We start from the raw sequence: 26,502 nt of genomic DNA, 5'->3' as shown, positions 1-26,502 counted from the left end.
TCTGAATGTAGGCCTAATCTTGCATAATTTCTAATCAATGGTCAATCTTCTTATTTTAGGAATCAGTCTAGTGAACATTTCATAGAATCCCCAGTGTGGAAACAGACCATTCAACCCAACAAGTTGACACCAACCCTCCAAACATCATCCCACCCAGACCCATCCCTGTAACCTTGCATTTCCTGTGACTGACACACCTAACCTACACATCCCTGAACTCTATGGGCAATTTAGCATTGCTAATCCACCTAACTTGCACATCTTTGGACTGTGGGAGAAAACTGGAATACCTAGCAGAAACCCACAGAGACACAGGGAGAATATGCAAATTCCACACAGACAGTCACCTGAGGATGGAATTGAACCTGGGTCTCTGGGGCTGTGAGGCAGCAATGCTAACCACTGAGCCACCATGCTACCCGGTGCACTTCCTCCAAGGCAACTATATTCTTCCTCATATACAGAGATTTAAAAAATGCAAAAGTTTTTAAGGAATAATTATGGATAGCGAATGGTTGTCTTTGCTCAATTTGTCAAAAAAATTATGTTCAGCTACCGGAAGAGCTAGTCCTGTAGATATTCCGGCGCCATTCACTGTGGGAGCTGGTATTCTGTCCAGAGCTTGAATTAGACCACTGTTAAATAAATACAGGTGGACATTTCAACTTCACATGGGAGCAAACGGTCAAAGCGGACATGACATGGTTTTGTTTCTATTGGAAGTGATTTCTTGCCCTTTTAAGAATATCTCTTTTTCCTGTAGGTATTATTTGCAAAATCAATCAAGAGTACTAGGCACACACTGCAGTAGCAAATTAACACCATGTAACACAGAGAAGTAGGTACCTTATCTCAACTGTCCTGTCTGTTTCAGAGCAGGCTTAGCCAAGATCTCAGATTTCTGATTCTGATTTTGATGTCCAACTGGAAGGAGAACTTGAAAAGTCCACAAAGTGGATCTTCTTGAAAGAAAATTGTGAATTTTTGAGAGCTAATCAACTGCAAATGTATATATTCATATTAACTTGTGTAGTATATAGCTGCTGTTACACTTGAATGTAACAATTTTGCCTCCTAATTTGAAGAAATATCTAAATCCTATCCTGATCAGAAATTTTGATATGCTTTGATTGAAATTTTACGAAGTACTTGATTCTAAAGTTAATAATTTAAAATAGATATTGGTTCAGAAATTTCATCCAAAATTTTCAAGGTAAAGGTTGAGTTATATGCAGAAGATAGGGTAAGGGCAGGGATAAGGAGTAAACAATAGGTAGAGATAGGCCCAAATAGAGAGAACAGTTGGTCAGACAAAGGAGTAGCTAACGATAAGCCCTAGAGAATGAATAGCTACTAATGGGAACTATCAGTAGTTAGCAATGAGTGGTGTAAAATAACAGAACATGTGATAACAAGGCTTGGTGTGTAAGGGTTAGGATAAGGACATGGGGGAAGTTGCCTTAAGCCCTAAATTGTTGAACTCGGCATTAAGTCCAGAAGGCAGTAGAGTTCCCAAGTGGTTCTTCCAGCTAGCGCTGAGCTTCTCTGGAGCACTGCAGCAAGCCTGAGGCAGAGATGTTGGCAAGGGAACAAGGAGGTGTGTTGAAGTGGCAGGCAACTGGAAGCTCAGGCTCTTTTGTATGGATAGAACGTAGGTGTTCTGTGACGTGGTCACCCAGTCTATGCTTCATTTCCCCAATGTGGAGGAGACCACATTGTGAGCAGCAAATGCAGTAGACTCGGTTGAATGAAGTGCAGGTAAAGCAGGCCTTCACCTGGAAGGTGTGTTTGAGCCCTTGGATACTGAGGAGGGAGGAAGTAAAAGCAGAGGTGTTACACCTTCTGTGATTGCAGGGGACGGTGCCGCAGGGTTGTAGGGATGGTTGGGAGTGAAGGAGGGAGTGAAGGAAGAGTGGACCAGGGTGTCCTGAAAGGCATGGTCCTTGCAGAAGACTGACAAGAGGAGGGGAATATGTGACTGATGGTGGCATCCCAACATTAGCCACTCTTTTCTCTGTCCAACTGTTCTTCTCTCTCTTTGGGCACTGTCTCCAACTATTGTTTGCTCATTCGCCCCTCCTCCCACACTATCTTCTGCATAACAACCAACATTTCCTAGCTACCATCAGTTCTGAGGAAGAGTCACTAGACCTGAAACATTGACTCTGATTTCTTTACACAGATGCTGCCAGACCTGTTGAGATTTCCCAGCAATTTCTGTTTTTGTTTCTAATTTCTAGCATCCACAGTTCTTTTGCTTTTTATTCCAAAAATTTTAAGACTGATTTAGATGTGAGTTGGGTTGAATAATGTGCATTGATGTTTAACATTGTTTGATGGGACAGGATCATTTAGAGACCTTCTGGTTATGCATAAAGGTGTTTATTCTGAAGAATAATTGACCCATTACAGACTTTACTCACTGTATTTCTGATTTAAATTGTATTCTCAATTTTGGCTTCAAGTCTCAAGTTAAATTATGAACATTTTGGCTGGAATTACAAGAGAATTTCCTCCTGATTTACTACTGTTATTTCAGCATGACCCCTGGAGAAATATTGTAAACAGCTGCTGTTTATGCCATTTCTGCTCAGATTCCACTTGTGTTTCACCTAAGTTATGATAGTAGATGAGGAAAAGACCCTTGGGATTCCAGGTGAATAAGCTGAAATTTAGCTCAGAAAAGACATGTAGCTTGCTTTCTCTTAAGATGTCAATGTTTCAAAATTCAGAACCATGACCTTAATCCACCTCCACACTGTTGCTGGGTTTACAGAGGTGGGATAATGAGTGGGCTGCTAATCTGCCCATAGGAGGTGGGTTACCGGTATAAATATTTCAATGGCAACCTTTGAGTTAACCTCTTGAATGCCAGCAGCTGCAATGAGGAGAAGGCAATTCCAACGAGAGGTTAAATGCTGTTATAGCATTGCTTGTAGACTCAGGAGGAGTAGAACTATTCATCCCAGACCCCCAGGCCCCACAAACCAGCAACCCCTCACCCCAGACCCCATGGAAACCTGCCTCTCATAATAAATCCTCTAGAATAAGACATCTACTCACCGTTGAAGATGGAGATTAGCCACACTCCTGCTTTTCTCCAGTGTTGAGGATGAAACGTACCTAGTCCTGTGACCTGCTCCAGAGTTCTCCCTGTTGACTAGAAACAAAGACCATCAATCACATTGACTTACTAGCAGGACCACAAGACACATAACGTGGAGTTAAACAGCACAGCTTCAAGGAAATCTGAAACTGCACACCCATTGCTTATAGAGTGTGTCCCTGTCCCTTATACAGCCACTAATTCCATTAAACTCTGAACAGTGTATTAATTTAAGTGACTAATTTCTACATTTTATAAACTTATTATATTAGGCTTAACTGAAGGAAAATTATAGTTAAAACAGCAAAGAGGTTAGAATGTCTTATTTTTTATTGACAGCAAACTTCACAGCTTACAATATTTTAGGAAAAGGTACAAAAAAATGGTGATGTTCTAAGTCCATGGGGCACCAATACCAGTTCTGCTGGAATTCTCTGCTATTAACACTGAAGGATTTTCCTTAATATTGGGACAGAATTTCGTTATTGTGAAGAGTGATTTTTGGGAACTTAATTGTTCTGTTGAGTGATTTGGGGGGATTTTGATTGCTATGGTGAGGTGTTTATTTGGTGGGGTCAGTGTGGTACACTGCAACCATGGATTTAGTGTCAAGCTATGGTTGGGGTCTTTTGGGAAATTCAAAACTATGGTGGGAGGTTTCTTCAGGGATTATTGGTGAATTAATTACAGTGGTGAATGGGTTTAGTGTTACGATGAAGGACTGTTGATGGGGTAGGGGTGCCTTTTGGGAGATTTGGATGCAATAACAGGGATTAGTGAGATAAGTTTAATATTGTGGTGTATGCATTACTGAGGCAGTGAGTTAGTGAGGAGGTTTAACTTATTGTAATTTAATTTAATCAGTTTAGAACTCCATTTTGGAGTGGGGAGGGAAATTAGACGCTAGGCTGGCTTCTGCCTCTAAGCATTTGGGGCCTGGCTGCTATGAATGACTTTAAGGAATTGCACATCAAGAGGATAAGAATTACATCTGTTGAAGTGACTGGGGCTCTGCCCATCAATGTACTTCAACAGTAAGAACGACAACATGCGTTAATGGTCAAGGAAGCAAAGCTGACACAAGTTAAGAATGAAGTTCCATTAATCTGTTGGTGTTACCCTCAAGTTGCACCTTCCAGTACTGCATCCACCTAGCCTCCAGATAGAAGGTTTCTATCCTTCCTCCAAATTCTGACCTTCAGAGGGTTAGGTAGGAGGGCTAGTGGGATGTCAGGCAATTCTGCACCACCTAAAGCCCTTCCTAAGGGCACTTGAGCATGGTGTAGGCTTCACAATGGAGCAGACATTTCAGGCAGCGTGAGTTTGGTGAGTGGTCAGTTATTACTTGTCAACAATCTTTCTAAAAGTGTGGTCTAGCTAATAGTTAACTGGCTTTTTATTGTACTAAGAATTAAGATTAGGTAATATAGTAAGCTTCTTCCAGCCTTAGACTTCGTAAACAAGCTCTACTGGAGAGTAGCTGCATAGTTAATTAGGTAAATCAGTTCAGTCTAGTTCTTGCAAAGTAACTCCAAAAATTATAGTTACAAGGTCTAAGGTTCTTGAGTAGATTTGTAGCTCAGGTTGTGGATGCTGTGGTTGGTTCGCCTGCCGAGCTGGTTCGTTCGTTCGCAGACGTTTCATAACCCTGCTGGGTAACATCATCAGTGCAGCCTCCAATGAAGCGCTGTTGTGTTTTCCCACCTGGTATTTAAACTCTGGGGTCCGTTGGAATTGGTTACCTCATTTCCAATATATCTTCACAGTGGTGTATATATAGTTCCTTGAGATGATGTTGCTCACAATACAGTTTTTTATTTGGATACAGTTGAGGACAATGGTACCTCAGAGAACTGCAGCCAGATCTTCCTTTTTTTTTCCTTTATTCATTATTGGGATGAGGGTGTCACTGGCTAGGCAGCATTTATTGCCCATCCCTAATGGCCCAGGGGGCAGTTAAGAGTCAACCACATTGCTGTGGGTCTGGAGTTACATGTAGGCCCAGACCAGGTAAGGATGGTAGTTTCCTTCACTAAAGGACTAGATGGGTTTTTCCAACATTCAACAATGGATTCATTAGATTCTTAATTCCAGATATTTATTGAATTCAAATTTCATCATCTGCCCAGGCAGGATTCAAACCCTGCCAATATTCGAACAATATCTGGATCTCTGGATTAACAGAGGCTGTTAATGTCCATCTTCTCTCCCACCTATCCGCTCCTCCCACCTCACTGACCAATTCCCACCACTCCCTACCTATCACCATCCCACCTACCTTCCCCAGCCCCACCCCTTCTCTCTCTATTTATTTCTCAGCTCTCTTCCCCTTCCCCATTTCTGAAGAAGGATCCTGACCCGAAACGTCAGCTTTCCTGCTCCTCTGATGCTGCCTGACCTGCTGTGTTCCTCCAGATCCACACTGTGCTATCTCTGACTCCAGCATCTGCAGCTCTTACTATCTCTGAGTACTGATAGGGATTCTTTAGTTAGGGGAACAGACATCCATTTCGGCAGCCATAAACTTGTCTAAAGGATGATATGTTATTCCCCCCCCACCCCGTTATAGACTGAAGAATGTCATAGAATAGGTGCCAGATTTTCTTCTGGGGAGGGTGAACAGCTAGAACTCAATGTTCATGACAGTGCCAGTTATTTAGGTGAAAGGGAAAGAAGCCTTGAAATCAAGTTGCAGGAAGATGGGAGCAAATTAAAAAACATAACCTGTGAAGCAATAATCTCAGAATTACACCCAGCCACATGCTACACATCTTCATATATATACATTTGCAGTTGACCATCTTTCTAAAATTCACAATTTTCTTTCAAGAAGGTCCACTTTATGGGCTTTTCAAGTTTTCCTGTCAGTTGGACATCAAAATCAGAATCAGAAATCTGAAATCTTAGCTCTGAAACAGACAGTACAGTTGAGATAAGGTGCCTACTTCTCTGGGTTACAGTGAGTGCCCAGTGCCCTTGATTGATTTTTCAGGCAAAAGAGATATTCTTAAAAGGGCAAGAAATCACTTCCAATAGAAACAAAACCATGGCATGCCCGCTTTGACCATTTGGTCCCATGTAAACCTGACCTGTTTGCCTGTATTTATTTAACGGTGGTCTAATTCAAGTTCTGGACAGGATGTCAGCTCCCACTGTGAGTGTCACAGAAATTTCTATAGCTCTCTGTGACAGGGAGGTCCAAAGACACTCAACCCTCAGAGAAGAGATTTCTCCTCATCTCAAATTGGCACCCTTTCATCCTGAGACTATACTCTCTGGTCTTAGACTCTTCCATGAAATCACCTCTCATTCTTCTAAATTCCAATATGTAGAGTGCCAACCTGTTTGACAAATTGTGGCTGTAAGAGCTGCTCCTTTTTTGAGGTATTTTCATTGTTGGAACTGATTTCCTCAAATGCTTGGGGTAGTAATTATTGTTTTATAACCGGCTGCTGTTTTGGAGCTTTGGAGAAGGCGAAATCAAAACAACAGCACTTTAACAAAGAGGATGAGAGACAAAGCAGTAACCACATAGGAGGTGAAAAGCAGAGAAATAAACCTGCAAAGCTGTCTGACCCAGCAGTGTACCTGCACAACAGACTGTCCTGCTTGTTTGGCTTTCAAGTATCTCTGGACATCGGAATTCATCTAAGAAAAATGAACAGTGGAATTCACAGATGACCTTAGAGAAACCTGTGTGGAGGGTGCTTACAGCAGGGGAGCAGCTCAGTGGTTAATTTTAAAGTGTAACCTTACTGGTTTTTATTGTAAAGCTACAATGGTGAGTAGAGTGGATTTTTTTTTGATTTGTTTTTATTGAGAATTGTTTGTGAATTAAACTTTAAAAATATAAAACAGGCACTAAGCTCGCCTGGAATAGTGTTTTAGAGCAGTAAGACTGTGCTATTTTCTGGGTTTGTAGATTTTTAAGGTGCAAAGGTGGCCTTCAGTAGAATGATGTGCTCTTCCTGTTGGATGTGGGAGATTAGAGAGAGTTGCCATTTTACTGATGATCATGTCTGCAGGAAGTGTGTTTGGTCGTGAATCCTATCAGATTGCATGGATTGATTGGAGCGGCAGTTAGAGGCAATGAGGAATTTACAAGGGGGTGTGATGGATGGCAGTTGCAGGAAGGTAGAAAAACCACAGATACAGTCAGGTAGATGGGTTACACCCAGGAAAGGTAGGAGAGGAAGGCAGTTTGTGCAGGAGTCTCCTGTGTATCCCCATCTCAAACAAGTATGCTGTTTTAGAAAATGTAGGGGGTGAGGGACTCTCAGGGGAATATAGCACTGACAGCCAGTTTCTTGTACTGAGACTGGCTCTAATGTAATGAGGAATATGTCAGGCTCCAAGCAATCGATTGTGATGGGGGACTCTCTCTAGTCAGATGCACAGACAGACATGTCTGCAGCTGAGAGCAAGACGCCAGAATGGTACCTCCCTGGTTCAGGATCAAGGATATTTCAGAGAGTATGCAGAATATTCTCAAAGGGGAGACACACCAGCAGGAGGTCATTGGAACTAAGAACATGGGAAGAGAAAAGGACTAGATTCTGAGGAAAGAATATAGGAATTTAAAAAGTAAGCCCTTGAGGGTAGTGATATCTGGATTACTCCCGGTGCCATGGGCTAGTGAGGGTAGGAATAGGAGGATGGAGCAGATGAATGCATGAATGAGGAGCTGGTGCAGGGGAGAAGAATTCACATTTTTGGATCATTGGAATCTCTTCTGGGGTAGAAGTGACCTGTATAAGAAGGATGGATTACACCTGAATTGGAAGGGGACTAATATAGTGGTGGGGAAATTTGCTAGAGCTGCTTGGGAGGATTTAAACCAGTAAAAAAAGCTGCGGGTGGGGGGAATGGGACCCAGGGAGATAGTGAGGAATGAGATCAGATGGAGGCTAGTGCATTGGGAAAAGGAGCAAGTCAAACAGTCAGGGCAGACAGGAACAAAGCAGTGAACAAGGTAGGACAAATAAATTAAACTGCATTTATTTCCATGCAAGAAACCTAACAGTTCAGGCAGATGAACTCAGAGCATGGTTGGGAACATGGGACTGGGATATCATTGCAATTACAGAGATCTGGCTCAGGGATGGACAGCTTAATGTTCCAGGATATAACTGCTATAGGCAGGATAGAAAGGGGGGCAAGAGAGGATGGGGAGTGGTGTTTTTGATTAGGGATAACATTATGACTGTACTGAGCGAGGATATTCCTGGGAATACATCCAGGGAAGTTATTTGGGTAGAAATAAGAAAGGGATGATCACTTTATTGGGATTGTACCATAGACCCTCCCAATAATCAGTAGGAAATTGAGAAACAAATTTGTAAGGAGGTCTCAGTTACCTGTAAGAATATTAGGGCGGTTATGGTAGGGGATTTTAATATTCTAAACATAGATTGGGACTGCCATAGTGTTAAGGCCGTGGATGGAGAGGAATTTTTTTAAGTGTGTACAAGAAAATTTTCTGATTCAGTATGTGGATGTACCTACTAGAGAAGATGCAAAACTTGACCTACTTTTGGAAAATAAAGCAGAGCAGGTGACTGAGGTGTCAGTGGGGGAGCACTTTGGGGCTAGTGATCATAATTCTATTAGTTTTAAAATAGTGATGGAAAAGGATAGACCAGATCTAAAAGTTAAAGTTCTAAATTGAGGAAGACCATTGGGATTCGGCAAGAACTGTCAAAAGTAGATTGCAGGTGGATGTTTTCAGGAAAAGGGACAGCTGGAAAATGGGAGGCCTTCAGAAATGAAATAACAAGAGTCCAGAGACACTTATGTTCCTATTAGGGTGAAGGGCAAGGCTTGTAGGTGTAGGGAATGCTGGATGACAAGAGAAATTAAGGTTTTGGCCAAGAATTAGAAGGAAGCTATAGGCAGCAGAGATTAAGTGTTTTCCTAGAAGAGTAAAGGCATTAGGAGTATACTTAAGAGGGAAGTCAGGAGGGCAAAAAGGGGTTAAAGAGAATCCAAAGGGATTGTACAAGTACATTAAGGACAAAAGAATAACTTGTGAGAGTTTAGGGCTCCTTAAAGATCAGCAAGGCTGCCTATGTGTGGAACTGCAGGAGATGGGGGAGATACTAAATGAGCATTTTGCATCAGTATTTACTGCGGAAAAGGATATGGAAGATGGAGAAGGTGGGGAAATAAATAGCAATATCTTGAAAAATGTCTGGCTAGAAGGTGGGAGACAGAGGGTGGTGGTGGAGGGTTGCTTTTCAGACTGGAAGCCTATGATCAGTGGTATCCCATAAGGATTGGTGGGTCCATTGATTTTTGTCATATATATGATTTGGATGTGAACATAGCAGGTAGCGTTTGTAAGTTTACAGATGACACCAAAATTGGAGGCGTAGTGGACAGCGAAGAAGATTACCTTGGAGTACAATGGGATCTTGATCAGATGGGCTAATGGTCCGAGGAGTGGCAGATGGAGTTTAATTTAGATAAATGTGAGGTGCTGCATTTTGGAAAGGCAAATCAGGGCAGGATTTATACCTTTATGGTAAGGTCCTGGGGTCTGTTGCTGAACAAAGAGACCTTGGAGTGCAGGTTCATTTAAAGTGGGTCCCAGGTAGACATGATAGTGAAGGTGTTTGGTATGTTTGTCTTTATTGGTCAGTGCATTGAGTATAGGAGTTGGGAGGTAATGCTGTGGCTGTAAAAGACATTGGTTAGGCCACTTTTTGAATACTGCGTGCAGTCCTGGTCTCCCTGCTATAGGAAGGATGTTGTGAAACTTGAAAGTGTTCAGAAAAGATTTACGAGGATGTTACCAGGGTTGGAGGGTTTGAGCTATGGTGAGAGGTTGAATAGACTAGGGCTATTTCCCCCGGAGAATCAGAGGCTGAGGGGTGACTTTGTAGAGGTTTATAAAATCATGAGGAGCATGGATAGCGTGAATAGGCAAGGTCTTTTCCCCATGGTGGGGGAGTCCAAAACCGAAGGGCATAGGTTTAAGGTGAGAGGGGAAAGATATAAGGGGCAATGTTTTCACACAGAGGGTGATGTGTGCATGGAATGACTGCCAGAGGAAGGGGTGGAGGCTGGTACATTTACAACATTTAAGAGGCATCTGGATGGTTATATGAATAGGAAGGGTTTATAGGGATATGTTGGCAAATGGGACTAGATTTATCTAGGATATCTGGTCGGCATGGACGAGTTGGACCGAAGGGTCTGTTTCGGTGCTGTACAGCTCTATGAGTCTACAAGCTTTGCCCATTAGACAATCCCTGTATATTGGGGATCATCCCAGTGAACATTCCCTGAACTGCCTCCGGTGAAATAATGTATTTTCTTAAATAAGGGGAATAAAACTGCTCACAGTATTCCAAATATGGTCTCTTTCATACCTCTCATTGTTCTACAGATTCTGGAAAGGTTCCTACTGACTGAAAGCTGACAAAGTACCATCACTATATAAGAAGAGAGGAAAAGGGAGAAGTTAAGAACTGTATACCTGTTAGGGTGACATCGTTAGTGCGGAAAATATTAACTCTATTGTCAAAGATCCAATAATGGAATATTTAGAAAAGAATGGCAAAATTGGGCAGTCAACTTGTTGGAGATTTTTGAGGCTGTTACAAGGACAAGGGAGAACCAGTGATGCGGTGTCTTTGAATTTTCAAATGCATATGATAAAGTTCCAAGCAGGAGATTTGCAAATAAAATTAGACCACACAGGTTAGATGTAATATACAAGTGTAAAGAGAATTGGTTAATAAATAGAAAGTAAAATGTTGGAATAAACAGATCATTCTCAGGAAAGCAGGCTGTTACTAGTGTGGTATCACATGGATCAGTGCTAAATCCCCAACTGTTCCCAGTCTATATAAATTATTAGGATACAGGGTAAATTGTAACATTTCTAGATTTGCTGAAGACACCAAACTGGATGAGTACGAATTGTGAGCAGGATTCAAGGAGGCTTCAAGAGGACTTAGGCTAACTGAATGAGTTAGAATGTGGCAGATGGAATATAATGTAAATAAGTGTGAGGTTATGAACTTGGTAGAAAAAAAGAGTCAGCAAGGTAGAATATTTCTTATGATGGGGGATTAGGAAATTTATGTATCCAAAGGGACCTGGGTGCCTTTGCCCATGAGTCACTGAAAGCAGCAAGCAATGAGGAATGCAAACTATATGAGCATTCATTTTGTTGGGATTTGAGTACAGGAGTGAAGATATCTTGCTGTCATTGTGTGGAGTCTTGGTGAGACCTGGACTGAAGTATTATGCACAGTTTTTGACTCATAATCTAAGGAAGGATACACTTGCTGTCGATGGAATTTCACAGAGATTCACCAGATTATTTCCTGAGATGATGGGATTGTTTTATGAAGACACTGGATGGAAACTGGGTGTCTGTTCCCTAGGATTTCAAAGAAAGAGAGGTGATCTCATTGGAATTTAAAACTTCTTAAGAGTGTGACAGATTGGATGTAGATAATATCACCTGACTAGTGACTTTAGAACCATGGGTTGTAACCTCCAGATAAGGTGCAGCTCATTTGAGAATGAAATTATGGTGTTAAATCTTTGAAATTCTCTACTCAGGGGGTCTGTGGAAGCTCAAACACTGAGCAGGTTCAAGACAGAAATAAACAGGTTTCCAGAGATGAATGACATTAAGGTAGATGAAGATACTGAGGAAACAATATGTAATGATCCAGAATACTGAGTTAGACATGATCAGTGAAATAGCATTGTCCTGTTCCTAACCAGTTGATACAGTCCTTTGAGTTGTCAGTAACAGCCTAGTAGCACCTCATCTTCTTGCAACTTTAATTTGATACACAGTCCATAGAATATGTGCCAACTCTGGATGCTAGCATCGCAGGTAGAAAACACGTCAACAGCTGCATTGTTGCTGTAGTGAAGAAAATTTCAAATGATGGTATATATTCATCCTGGCTAACTGCAATACATGTGTTTGGACAGAAAGCAATTCATGGCCAACATGCCTTGTTTATCACACGATGGCTAAGATCAGCAACAACAGACAATTCCTTCCTAAACTTCGTACCTTGAATGAACTCTGAACAACAAACACCTTCTTTCAAGGCAGCCACTTCCACAAGGTATCATGGCATCATCCAAGGTCTAGACTTTGCAATCAACTTGATTACCACAATAAAGCAAAATCTGTCCAGTGTTCTCCACATCCACACTGACCACAACACAGATTGAGACATTGACAACTCTTGTGTCAGTAGCAGAGTGACAGTGTGTCCATGATGATTTTACAGTTCCAAACATGATGGTCTACCACACATCTGTATCCCTTGGTCAAGTAATGATTCTGAATACCAGCATTTTGCACTGTCATTAGATAGGCTGCTTCCAGCCAAAGGTTTACCAAGATATGTTGATGCTGGTATCAGTAAAGATTCTAATTCATTAAGTTCAAATTATCTGTGAAACTTCAGAAGCATTATTTGTTAAAAGCAGAGCCGGCAGCAAGGACTGCCTTGAGACCTACTCAGCTAAGATGATATCTGCCATTGATGCAAAAAACAAAGCCTGCATCATGTACAACATAAAACCAACACCGAAAACACTGCACAACTTGGAAGTAGCCAAGACATCCTTGCAGAAGATAGGGATGTCCTGCATAAATAAACATGGGATCAGCTGATGTGCAGAAATCCAAACTGCCTGTGATGATGGGAATTGGCAACTGGTGAAGTACTGACTGACATACAGAAATAAATTGATCTCCTGCTGGACTGAGCACTGAGAGTTGTGCTCCTATGGGATAGATGTCTCGCTGTTTATGAATGATCCTCCTCTTCCGTTTCTGGTCATCAATGAATGAGATTAAGGGCCATAATCATTTGAGCTTAAGAAGGCAACTGATTGCTTCACAAACAGAAAGACACCCAACAAAGATGGAATCCCAGCTGAATTGCTCAAGCACAGAAAATCCACTGGTAGCCACACCTGTAGGACCTTCTTTGCTAGAAACCGGGCTCCATTCCACAGGAGATGCATAATGCAAAAATCATCACACTGTCCATAAACAAAGGCAACAGTAGGGAGAGCTATAACAACATTTCCTATGGAGATTGTGAACACAGCCTAGTACATTACAAAAACCAGCCTTCCTTCCATTAACTCTGACTGTATGTTCCGCTGCCTCAGGAAAGCAGCCAACATAATCAAAGACTGCTCCCACCCCAGTTACATTCTATTCCACCCTCTTCCATCAGGCAGAAGATACAAAAGTTTGAAAACACGCACCAACAGATTTAAGAACAGCTTCTTTCCCACTTTTATCAGACTTATGAACAGACCTCTCATATACTAGAGTTGATCTTTCTCTGCATCTTTTCTATACCTGTAACACTATATTCTGCATTTTGTTTTAATATCCTGAAGTACTTATGTAAGGTACGATTTGTCTGGTTAGCATGCGTAAAAATACTTTTCATTGTATCTTTGTACATGGAGAAGGCCTTTGCTGGGTCATACTTATAGAATCATACAGCACAGAAACAGACCCTTTGGTCTAACCAGTCCATGCCAAACATAATCCCAAACTAAACTAGTCCCACCTGCCAGCTCCTGGCTCATATCCATCCAAACCTTTCCTATTCATTTACTTATCCAAATATCTTTTAAACGTTGTAATTGTACCCACCACTTCCTCAGGAAGTTCATTCCACACGCGAACAACACACTGTGCAAAAAATTTGCCCCTCGTGTCTTCTTTAAATTTCTCTCCTATCACCTTAAAAATGTGCCCCTAGTGTTGAAATCCCCCCATCCTAGGAAATAGATAACTACTATTAAACCTATATAAGCCCCTCATTATTTTATAAACTTCTATAAGGTCACCCCTCAATCCCCTACGCTCAAAAATCAACTTGTAAACTGAGTGCACCCAGAAGGACAGCACCAATTCTATTCCAGAACACCTACTATAGAGATACTCTTCTCCATATACCATCTATGAGAGACATGTAGGCAACAAGATATGCCTCTTTATCTTATTTTTGTAGGTGTCTCTGAGGCAGGTCAGATCAGGACTGTAGCAGATATTGTGGAAATTTGACGTCCATCAAAGTTCCTCAGTTTCATCTGCTCCCTCCGTGAAAGCGTGCACTACACTGCATACTCAGACAGCTTCTGAGTGAAGAATGAAGTGAAAGAGGGCTGTGTCATCATAGTCCCCATTCCACATTGCTGGCTTTTGTATTCCGTCCCAATGTGGAAGGTGTTCACTTGCATATTAAGGTCAGACAGTATTCTCTGCAGCCTATCAAGACAAAATGAAAACAGAAGAACATTATGCCATGATCGAAGAATTCTACATTGATCATGATTCCCAAGTCATGGATGTGAAAACCCAGCTACAAGAACTCATGAGCTCTCCCCATATCTTGTCCATAACTTGTTTTCCCTGACTGTAAACATCAAGGAAACTGTGGTCATTGAACAACATATTGCAACACAATCCTGAGCACACTGAATAAAACTCAGCTGAAAGTGGTTAACAAATTCTGCTCCCTCATGTCCATGGCGATGGACGATCCATTCCTTGATGCAGAAACTGATGCATGCATAGGGAAAACAGCTCCCACCTTTGGCTGGCTTGCGTGTGCACGTGAGATAACATCAAGTTGACCCTTTGTTCTCAATACTTACTATACAGTGGTGAAACACAGACAACTTTCAGATATCAAGAAAACAAGCTCATCTGAACTGTCTTTTGTACAATGAGTATATCCTAACAGGTCAAAACCACAGATATAGCAGTAGTCTCAAAGGCAGAGCATCCAAGTTTATTAGCACTCATCAAACTGAGAGAGTTCATTGTCTCAAGCATGCCTGCTGTACGAGAGGTTGTCATTGCCAAGAACTTTCTGTTTGGGGATAGTAAAATAAAACATAGCAAAGAACTGAGAATGCTGGAAATCTAAAACAAAAACAGAATGAGGAAAGGTTACTGGACCCGAAACATTAACTCTCCTTTCTCTCCACAAATGGCAGACCTGCTGAGTTTCTATATGATGTGGTAGCCAGGGCCAAATGACAAGTAGGACACCTAACACCGTTTCAAGGATGTTTTCATGTGTGTCATGAAGGGCCTAGCCATCACCTGTTGCACATGGAGTCAGGAGCTAGTAGAAGAGGAATATGGTGACACTTCCTGTGCATGACCATGATAACCAATGGTTATAGTGGCTTGGCAACAGATGTCAAAAACAACTCACAATAGCTTGTGCACAGCACTTGTGAAAAGCCCTGTTCTTGAGGACTGGTTTATTTATGGTGTGCCATATGAAGGCAGTCCAAATGAAATGGATTTGTTTGCTGCATCCCCATCATTTTCATAAATGAAAGGATGTTGGTAAACATAGTAATAGCTTGATTAGTGATGGGTCAGTTTCATGTCAGGTGTATCAACAAAGCAACATGATTCGACTGGCTTCTGCACAATGCTTGAATGTTATAATTTGATCAGGTGCTGACAGTCCCTACAGACTTAGAATACCTGAGTATGAGCACACAAAAGGAATTTTAGTTCAGCCATGAAATTTTTTGTGGCACAGATTTATTACACAGTGTCAGATCATTTGCCATTTATACTGTAATGTTTCATAAGTATATATGATATCATTCTTTCATAGTGGCCCCCTCTTTAATTTCTCAGCTGACTGACTATGGTGGCCTTTATATTTTCTGTAAGCATAGTCATCCAGCTTGCATTCGAACTGGAGCTCATATACGGACAGATTATGTACTTGTTTAATCACAGATCAATCATACTACATCTACCACGCTTCAATTCACTAACCTTGCAATCTGGTGCAAGTGCAAAGTTAATTGACAATTACAAATTGCATGGAAGCTAATCACTATTTCATTGCCAAGCTTACGAAAGATAAACATGAGATTGGAAAAGTTGTATTACATCTGGGATTGTAGGAAAAGAAATTATTCTGTGTAAATTTGCAGCCATATACTCTGTGAAGAAGAAATGGTTTCACAGAATGGCATTAGCATTCATCAGATGCTTTTCAATCATTAAATAGAAGGATGTTCAGCATAATAGTGTTATAAACAGTGATGTCAGTCATAAAATCATGAAAGTATTTAAATGTCATTTACATTATATAACTCATTTTAGTAAAGCTTTTTATTGAGTATTTTTCCTAAACAAATAAGCAATAAAAGTGTACTTAACATCTCTGTCAGGGAATGCTTGTGTTTTTCTTTGTGGAAGCCCAATCCCAAACAAATGCATTTTTAGAAGAATCCTGTATGCTGCATCACATCTCCTAAAAATAGCCAAGGTTTGTTCACCAGAATCTGTTTCTCAAACACTTTTGTCTGAATAAATTTGCATAATCAAACTTGATCTTGACAGATGCTTTCAAAAATTATGTTACCTAAGGGCTGGTATTGCTTTATATCAATGACATTGGTTGTCCTAACAGAATTAGCTTCAGAATATTTGTGATGTAATAGTGGAAAAGAAGTTTCAAAATGTTTGTTTTATTAGTTTTGATATATTTGCCATATTTTCCCACAATAACTCTGCAAAACAATGTGTGAATGCATCCTTCAGCTTTCTATTTGCTACGCAGTAGTGAATTCTCAGCCATGTGACAGTTTAGATCAGGAATGCATCATGGCAAAGATTTCTTCTGTGCGTTATATGTGCAGCAAAACCATGGATGTGTTTAAAAAGAACAAATTTATTAATTGGCTACACTTGATGCACAAAGAATATTCTCATGACAAGAAATTAAGGTAACAACTTGTATCTTACCAGTTTGTGCCCCAAAATGTTTCTGTTTTATTGAAGCCAACAATTTCTCTAATTTTTGGGCATAATTGATACATTCCCGATATTTTCCTGTGGAAATGTTTTAACAGATTTTCATAAGAAATATAACTTCCATTATGTTTCAGATTTAAGAACATTGTAGCATTTTCTAAAGATCTGTTTGTTTAATTCATTTCCACGTTAAGTACTTGAAATATTCTAGTCCAGTAGCAATAGTTAACAGATCCATTAATTGTCTGAAGCTTTCATTAGCTCACAAACAGCTGTCACAGTAAAATAGGAAACATTTTGTGGAGCTGTAGGAACACCATCCCACCTACCTTCTCCAACCCAACCCCCCCCCAGTTCTATTTATTTCAGAGTCCCCTTCCCCTCCCCTATTTCTGAAGAAGGGTCCCGACCCAAAATGTTTCCTGCTCCTTTGATGCAGCCTGGCCTGATGTGTTCCTCCAGCTCCTCACTGTGTTATCTCAGACTCCAGCATCGGCAGTTCTTACTGTCTCTAGGAAACATTTTGATGTGTGTGTATAAAGGTGTGATATGCTGACATTATTTTGTAAAGCAAGCAGCTCCTCAAATAGCTTCATCAGTAGAATATTTAACAGAGGTGAGGGTACCTAAAAGCTAGTGAATATGATTGTAGTTCTTTCCTGTGTCTCAAAGAAAATGGTTTCAAATTAAGCTATGACACAACATTGTTAGAGGCAGCCTTAAGCCTCTTTAATTGGGTCACAAAGATTCTGCTATGACACAATAGTGGTAAAATATGGACCATCGATTTTCAACTTTATTGTCTGATTTTAATACCTAAGTCCTTCATGGACTAAAATACTGTAAAAAAAAAGGAGGGAACATTAATTTAGTATTGATGAAGTGGTCACTCTACCAGGTTGAGCCAAATTCATGAAACCAATCCTAGATAATCAAAAGCAACTTATGTTGTAATCATTAACATTTTATCAAGCGTCATTAAAACTCAGTGTCATGACAATGGATCATAACCCTTAAAGAATATGCACATTATTACAAATCTCATCTCAAAATGTGTTTTTAAAAAGAGACAGACCAAAAATGACCACTGATGTAAATTTAGTGCTATATGGCAAAGTTCTACATGGGACCCATTGAATGTCAAACCTGAAAAGTATCAAGGAAACTCCAAACAAACAGACAGAAAGAGATGTAACAGGAAGAGATAATGAGACAGCTGAGTATCTCCCCCTTTCAACAGAAAGCCACCTCTTCTGTTTTGCTTTTCCAGAAACAAACAAATTAATGGGTTGAAAACTAACTGCAAAGCTAGTCTGTATGTTCAAAGGGTGTAGATGGGCTCATGGAAAAAGTTGTAGGAATGAACTAAGATTTGTGTGTAGGCTGGGTTAAGGTGCTAGTGTGCTAAGAAGGTCACAGCTGGAAGACCACCCACTGGCCACCCCTGCATAGAAGCTACATGTGGGCTAGAAGCCAGCTAGGTAATAAGCAAGTCAAAAGAATACAGGAAAGCAAAAAGATTCTCTCACTGCCAGCCAACAACATTCAAAATAAACAGAGCAAAAGGATTTCCACCAACCTGCAAAAGCCAGGAAACCTGAAGTCAACTGTCCAACTGTCAATATTTCCACCATCTTCTCTTCATTAACTATCTGTTTATCTTTTAACTTTTTTTTGGATTCCCTTCATATTCCTAATCTGTGTACAATCGTTATGGTATTAACTCTATTTGCTTATTTAGTAACTGAGTGATTCTTTTTTTTATTAACCTGCTTTGCATGGTTCAAGAAACTCATTTCAAAACCTAAATAGCTTTTGACAGGCTGAAAAGTATTCACATAGGAGCTATTCTTTATAAATTAACTTTATTATGACGAGCAAAGGGACTGGGTGAATGAAGAAGGGCAGTTGGCTCATCCCTCCTCATCCATGAGTTTAATGATTTGACTTATCCATCTGGAACCCTAAGAACATGGGGAACCTCCTCTGAAGTCTGGTTGTAACACCCAGTTGGTGTGAAGAAATCCTTGTGTCCTATTTGTGATTAACACCTTGCTGGAAGTTTCACATATTAGGATAAGAATCACCTGTGATGAATTTGCAAAAAGCAATGAAGCCAGGCATGGAAATAAAGAAGTGGACTGTATTTCAGGATGATGACGTTTAGGCAGAGCAGGAAAAGAAAATGGATTCGTAATAACGAAACCTGGAAAGCTTTCTCTCTTTCTTGCCCTCTCTCCATATCTCTCTTTGTCTGTCTGTCCATCAGTCTGTCTCTTTCTCTCCATCACCACCCCCAAACCTATTTTTCTCCCAGAAACCAGCAGCAGTAACAAAGCAAATTGGAGAAGCAATAATTTAGTGAGAACTGAAAGATTCTACAAATTTTACTCTTGGTAAGTAAGTAAAGATCTATGGTGTCAGGTTTGACTCTTCGACTGAAGGATTCTAAGAACTTTTAAACTGTACATTCTTTATTCTTCCTTTTATACAAGACACACTCCCCACTTAAATTTTATATCTATGTTTGTATGTGTTTTGGATGTCACATTTTACTTAATTCAGGGTTAGCATGTAATAAAAATCATTTGACTTTCACTTAAGAAAAATTTGTAATTAGCTCCTTAATTTTGATTATTATCTCAGGTGAATTGAAGTGTGATATAGCTGCATGCTAAAAAGAAAAGAGTGATGGCAGCGCTTAAAAAGAGGGAAGCTAATTCATTTCCCCTCACCTGGTCAAAACAAAATGCTACAGTAGTTTCATGCTGTCATTTTTCAAATGTTTGCCTCTTTCTCAAGGGTAGTACTGATAATTTGATGATGCTTTGATGAAACAATCAAGACCACTGAAGGATTTTTTTCCCTTTCATGCAAATGTGTCGGTGGAGCACTGAGGTGATGCCAGGGTGCAACTAAAGCATTGTTCAATCACAATTTTGATGTTGACCCAAAGAAAAAAAATACATTCTGGGTTTGACATTTTAAGAAAAGGCCCTGAGGCATATACTTGAACACATGTGAAATGAAATAAGATTATCCTGCGTAAATGCTTACGCAAGTATTTCACTCAGGGGTTCATATCAAAGAGAGTTCTTTACTAGCTTACACTTGCCTTTGTAACTGGATCTCAATTTGAACTTATTTAATGCACTGTTATGTGTTTTCCCGAGCATTCCTAGGAATTGATAATTCATATTTCTTATGTATTTCTCTTCAATATTCACTCTGAGGATGATATTGTGTGCTGAACCATGAATTATAAAAATCGATCCCTTTGTATGTAGGCTTGCATTGAATTGAGATTTTTTTTTTACTATTTATTGTCTCAGTAGGACTCCTGGTGTCAGTTTATATTTAGCTGCTTTGTCATATTAAAGTTTTTTGACAACTTGTGATGTTTTTGCCAAGGGCAGTCTTGAAGCAATGCATACAAAACTACTCTGTGAAAATGACTTCAAAAAGTATTCTGAGACAAATACTACATGGAATTTTAATTTCAAATCATTTTTTGACATGTTGATTTTCAAAGACAAAAGTTAGATTTGGAATACAATTTATAGCCTCAGTGTGAGTTTGAAATGCTACGAACTAGTTTGCCAATGTTGAACTTTATAAAATTTAGCTCTTAGCTGTTCCATAGTCAATGTGCTGCTTTATCTTCAGAGATTAATCACAATCAATCTCACAGAAAGGTATTTTTTTTTCTCGTAGTGCACTCAGTCTATAGTTGTTTTTCTGATGCAGCCTCTTCACAATGACTGAAAATAGTGTCCTTAAAATCTGTACGACAGTGTTTGGTGAGATTTTGTAGAGCCTCTTAGAATGGTGTCTATTCAGAACTACACTTGAAGCACAGCACTCAAGAAACTACAATAATACTGATGATGATATCACTTCAGTGAATGGCTGTTTGCGATGAGTGCATAAAGACCTCAAGAAAACTCTGCCTTCCCCAAATTAAGTTTACAAAACAAAATATTAGAGGGCTCTTAACTCTCAGATTTTTCCATAAGAGTCTCAAGTGAGTAGTTAACATTTCTCTTTCCCTTTAAAAACCCAGAACATGTATAGGAATGTAGCCCAGCCTGCAAGACTAAAGGCAATAATTAACAGCCAAAAGGAGATGTATGCAATAAGTATAGTATGAAGTAATCTCAGATCCAGGCTATTGACACAAAAGTTTCCAGAGAATGGCTAGGCCCATCCATCTTCAAGCAGCCATATGGTCTGATGATCAATGGCAACTTTACCGTTATCTGCAAGTCAACAGAAACCAGACAGCAAATGAAGCATCCAACCATCAGATGCCACCGTTCTGTTACGGTGGTCCATCTACTCGAAGTTACCCATCTACCATCAACAACTTAGCCATGAACTGCAGCAACCAATCTGAAAACAATAATGGCCAATCCACAGCAACTGAGCCAAGAACCAACATGTAGATGGTGTTCAGGATAGAGATGAAGGCCCTAAACTCTCCCCTCTCCAGGGTCAGTACTGTGTCATGGGAAGGTGTGCATGGTACTATGTCCTTTAGCTTACAGATGGTAATATAAAACTCTATTAGGTTCACTCAAGACAGAAACATCAGAAGATGAAACCAGCCGAAGTTAATCAATCCACCAGTCTTCCTGGTGGGAGATTGAGAATCAAACAACTTTTTGTATTCAAAATATTCTTTCATGGAAATAACTCAGAGTCGAGATCCATTTATTCCAGAATTGTAACAGAAAGAAAAGATTGGATGCAAGAGGCCTGGGTGCCACTTCAAATTATTCCTCTGTGTTAAGCTGTTAAACTTGACCTGGTGTTAGATATTACTTTACAACAATCATCATCCAATATAAATATAAACAAGTTCGCAGCAGCCAGCTGTTACCATAGCCTCACTCAGCACAAACTTATTTATTTCAATCTTTTCCCTAAGGTTTCTCAATCCATTTGTGAAAATATATGAATTGTGAGAAAATGTTAAATACGAACAAACAATACATTAGCACTTTCTAAGATCCAACTCTTAACTCTTTTCCCTTTTGATACAATTATTCAACTGAGGCATATTGTACTTCATTTTTTTTCTCAATATTACTTTTCTGGAATTGTGTCACATCATGTGCTTTTATTGTATGTAAGTAATTCAAAAATACAAGGGGAAGAAAAAAATCTTACTGTATTCACCAAGTATTACATTCAAAGCGGACAGTTTTCAAATGATGAACTGGCTGACTGCTAACATTTACTCTTTGTGATATTGTTACTGCGTTTCAGGTCATTCATATAACTGGACGGTTACGGTTGAGAGTATCCCTTTCGCATGGACGTGTGCTGCCTACTCAAATTATAGGTCTAGTTGTTGTGGCTCATGCTTTGCCGCCTCCTACTATTAATGAAGTCAGGATTGACTGCCAAATGTTTGTCACCAGAGTAAATATGGACCTCAATATTGTTTACTGTGAAAATCGGTAAGCTGTCTTACCTTTCATTTTTCTGAATGTTGTATTCCTTTGTTTTTGAAATAAGGATATGCAATTCCTTTTACTCATTTTGTTTGCTTGATGACTCAACCTAAGCCATACGTATCAAGTGTATGGGCGACAAACAGGCGTCAATGCCACTCATGATTGACTGCCTAACTTATGCAACAGCTGACTGGTAGCAGTGCATGGAATGTTTTCCACTCAATGCTGCAAAAATGACTGACCTTCACTTGGTGCCTCTATTCACAGCTGAGCTCAAATAAGGAAAGCAGAAGAACGAGAGGGACTATACCAATTATTTTATGCCCATATCAGTGTTTTAATGTTTTCTGCAGACATGGTTTGAATCCCACTATGGCACATGGTGAAATTTCAATTCAATAAAAGTCAGGAAAAGAACTATCTTAATGGTGTCCATGTAACCATTGTCAATTGTCATAAAAACCTAACTGGTTCATAATGTCTTTTAGGGAAGGAAGAATGCTATCTTTACCATATCTGGTCTACATGTGGTTCTAGACCCACGGACTTTTAGCTGCCCTCTAGGCAAATAGAGATGGGAATTAACTGCTCATCTAGCCAGTAACAACTGCAAACATTTTTTTTTAAATTGCATCCTACAGCTCTCTATACATTATATATATTTGCATGATGGTGTGTATTTCATTTATTATACTGTATTTTACTTTTATTATACTGTATTTTCAATCTGCTAATTTATTTTCTAAGGAACCATTCTATGCTGTTTAATATCGATTCATTTCTGCTTCTGTATCCTGCAGGATTAGTGATTATATGGATCTAACTCCTGTAGATATTGTGGGCAAAAGATGCTATTACTTCATTCATGCTGAGGATGTTGAAGGGATCAGACACAGTCACTTGGATTGTGAGTATATGGCTAACTACAGGAGTAGACTGCAAATAAGCTTCACAGAAGAATGTTGCTTTGAGTAGAATTTCTTATGGAGCAAAGTATTCTTCCCAGAATACCCGCATGGGCCCCAGTTATGCCTATCTCTCCATGGGGTACGTGGAATATTCCTTGTTACAGTCCTGTTCCGGACCCCACCCACAATTCTTTCTCCGATACATCGATGATATCATTAGTGCTGCTTCCCTCTCTCATCTGAAATTTGAAAAGTTCATCGATTTCGCTTCCAATTTCCACCTTTCATCTGGTCCATCTCTGACTCCTCCCTTCCCTTCCTCGACATCCCTGTTTCCCTTTCTGGGGATAGACCAGCCACTAGTATTCACTATAAACCCACCAACTCCCACAGCTCCCTGGACTATACGCCCTGCTTCCTGTAAAGACTCCATCCCATTCTTTCTGTTCCTCCATCTCCATTGCATACAGATGAGGCGAACTTTGACAAGGGAGCTTCTGAAATGTCCACCATTTTTCTCAACTGAAGACTCCCCGGCACCGTTGTCAACAGGGCCCGCAACTGGGTCCGACCCATCTCCCGCACTTCCACCCTCACCCCCTCTCTTCCCTTCCACAATAGGGTTCACCTTGTCCTTACCTACCATCCCACCAGCATCCACATCCAGAAGATCATCAGACGCCATTTCTGCCACCTCCAGCGAGATGCCACCAACAGACACATATTCCCCTCCCCTGTCCACCTTCCTCAGGGACCATTCCCTCCAGGACACCCTGGTCCACTCTTTCTTCACTCCCAACACGATCCCCACAGCCCTACAGCACCTTTCCCTGTAACGGGTGAAGGTGTAACACCTGCCCATTTACCTCCTCCCTCCCCAGTATCCAAGGGCCCAAACATACCTTCCAGGTGAAGCAACAGTTCACCTGCACTTCTCAGAATCTAGTTTACAGCATTCGCTGCTCACAATGTGGTCTCTCTACATTGGGGAAACGAAGCATAGACTGGGTGACCGCTTCACAGAACATCTACGTTCTGCCCGCAAAAAAGACCCTGAGCTACCTGTTGCCTGCCACTTTAACACACCACCCTGTTCCCTGGCCAACATCTCTGCCTCAGGCTTGCCGCAGTGTTCCAGTGAAGCTCAACGCAAGCTGGAAGAACAGCACCTCGTTTTCCGCTTGGGGACCCTGCAGCCCTCTGGATTCAATATTGAGTTCAATAATTTTAGGGCCGATACTCTCCCATGTTCTAACCTCCTACCCCACATACCAGGCCTTGTTATCACATATTCTACCATTACTAACTACCTATCGTTAGTCACTAACAATCTCCATTAACAGCTATTTACCTTCCCAGCCAGATCGTTATCAACTCCTTTTTCTATCCAATTGCTCCTCTCTCTCTTTGGCCTCTATCTTCACTCATCGTTTATTCCCTACCCCCTACTCCTCCCTCTCTTCTGCATATAGACTGACATTTTCCTCGCTACCATCAGTTCTGAGGAAGGATCACATTCAACTCTGATCTTTTCTTCACAGATGCTGCCAGACCTGACGAGCTTTTCCAGCAACTTCTGTTTTTATTCTACCCAGAATGTTTGTAAAATAGATCCTTAAATGTGTTTGGAAAAATTTCAAATTGCACAGGTCCACAGACAGCTCTGTGGAAAGTTTTTTTCTACCAAAATAAAGCCGGCAGCACGTATGCAGTCAGACATGAACAACACAATAGTATTGAAATTGTTATGTATATTTCAGGTTGATGTCTGATTCTAGAGCTTTGAAGAATGCCTGAGTCAGGATATATGTTTAACACTCAGTAGACTGTGAATTCCACATTTTAATGAAGCCATTGCTTCATTGTCTTTCTGTGCATTTTCTTTGGGTCTGATACAAGCTTAGGCCACACTTGTTAGTAACAGACAAACTGTTTCTTGTTACACTACATAACAGCTGAAGGTTCTGAGCTGTAAAGGGTCTAGTTTCTTAGGAAAACATGAACACATGACTACTGAGGTCACAGGGACATCATAGCTTACTTCAGAAACTCATCTACATATTCATTGAACCCTAAAATGACAGCTGTTGTTAAGAAATGCCAAGCAGAGAGTAGATATTTATGCGTACAGAGCAGAATGAATGAACTGGATGAAAACAGTACTGGCAGTGCGTAAAAGCGGATTGCCCATCTACTGAATGAGATAATGAGAGATCCAAGATACTGGAGACCCTTATAAATAAGGGAAAGAAAAGAAAATGTAAAGGAAGAATGGAAAAACCTATTTACAAACAGGTTTAAAAATTATATTAAAAAATTACTGTCTCTCTGTGAGTAAAAGTTCTTCAGCAATTAATCAAAACTATTACTGATGATCAACGGCGATAAAATTTTGAAATGGCACATTTTTGTCTTCTTCTATACAGTGTTGGATTTTGGGTTCTTTCTCCAGTTATCCACCACAGATATTTTCACAAAACACACATGCCTCCAGAAGTGATTAAATTCAGAGAAGGGAGTGAGGAAACCTCATTTTACCTCACTCCCCCAAAAAGTACTACTGATTGGTCCAAAAATGGTTTTAATAGTGACCCAGGGACAGGCTGCTTAATCCTGTCTCAATGCTAAAACGGTGCATGATATTGAGAAACTTATATGCAACCTGATTCTTTTATTTAATTGAAGAAATATAAGACATGATTTTGTCATTAGATAAAAGGTTACTGAAATATGTTGCATGAAACCTTGTTAACAAGTGATGTTGCAAAGTATTAACAAGCACAAGTATTACCATGCAACTATCAACTGATCATTTTAATCAACTGAGTTTTGTTTCACGCGTAAAGCAATATGCTCAGTAGGTTTTATGTTTGCTAAAGTTTGTAATTATAAATTTATGCTATCTGCAGGTACAGTGTTATATGCAGACATGCGCCTTTTAATCACCTTCTCCATTTGTGTCTGTCACATTGCAGGGAAGTTAATTCTCAAGGGATGCAATCACAAATTTAGACAAATATGACACAGCTTCTGAACAGCTGTTGTTTACTAATATGGACTGACATTGGCCAATGCAATTAGAGATCAGTATTGCAGTATGTCATCATTTAGAGACACCAAATGCAAGTATGTTGATTCACAACATTTAGTTGAAGCATTTCTTCACAGTTCAGAGATAGTAGGAACTGCAGATGCTGGAGAATCCGAGACAACAAG

General features: G+C 40.2%; 1 protein-coding gene across 1 annotated transcript in view; it reads left to right on the top strand.

Moving 5' to 3' along the window:
* The window catches only part of LOC109927256 (neuronal PAS domain-containing protein 3), a 1,144,266-nt gene that overhangs the window by 1,073,098 nt on the left and 44,666 nt on the right, over window positions 1-26,502 (top strand). Inside the window, exons 9-10 of the mRNA XM_048600392.1 lie at window positions 22,188-22,381; window positions 23,179-23,285. Coding sequence (XP_048456349.1) covers window positions 22,188-22,381; window positions 23,179-23,285 — 301 coding nt within the window. The remainder of the gene's footprint in view (window positions 1-22,187; window positions 22,382-23,178; window positions 23,286-26,502) is intronic.

The sequence above is a fragment of the Rhincodon typus genome, chromosome 8, assembly GCF_021869965.1.
Source record: "Rhincodon typus isolate 14 chromosome 8, sRhiTyp1.1, whole genome shotgun sequence".
NCBI classification, from domain to species: Eukaryota; Metazoa; Chordata; class Chondrichthyes; order Orectolobiformes; family Rhincodontidae; genus Rhincodon; species Rhincodon typus.
The sequence above is the reverse complement of the archived record's forward strand: the minus strand, read 5'-3'. Positions and strand labels throughout refer to the sequence as shown.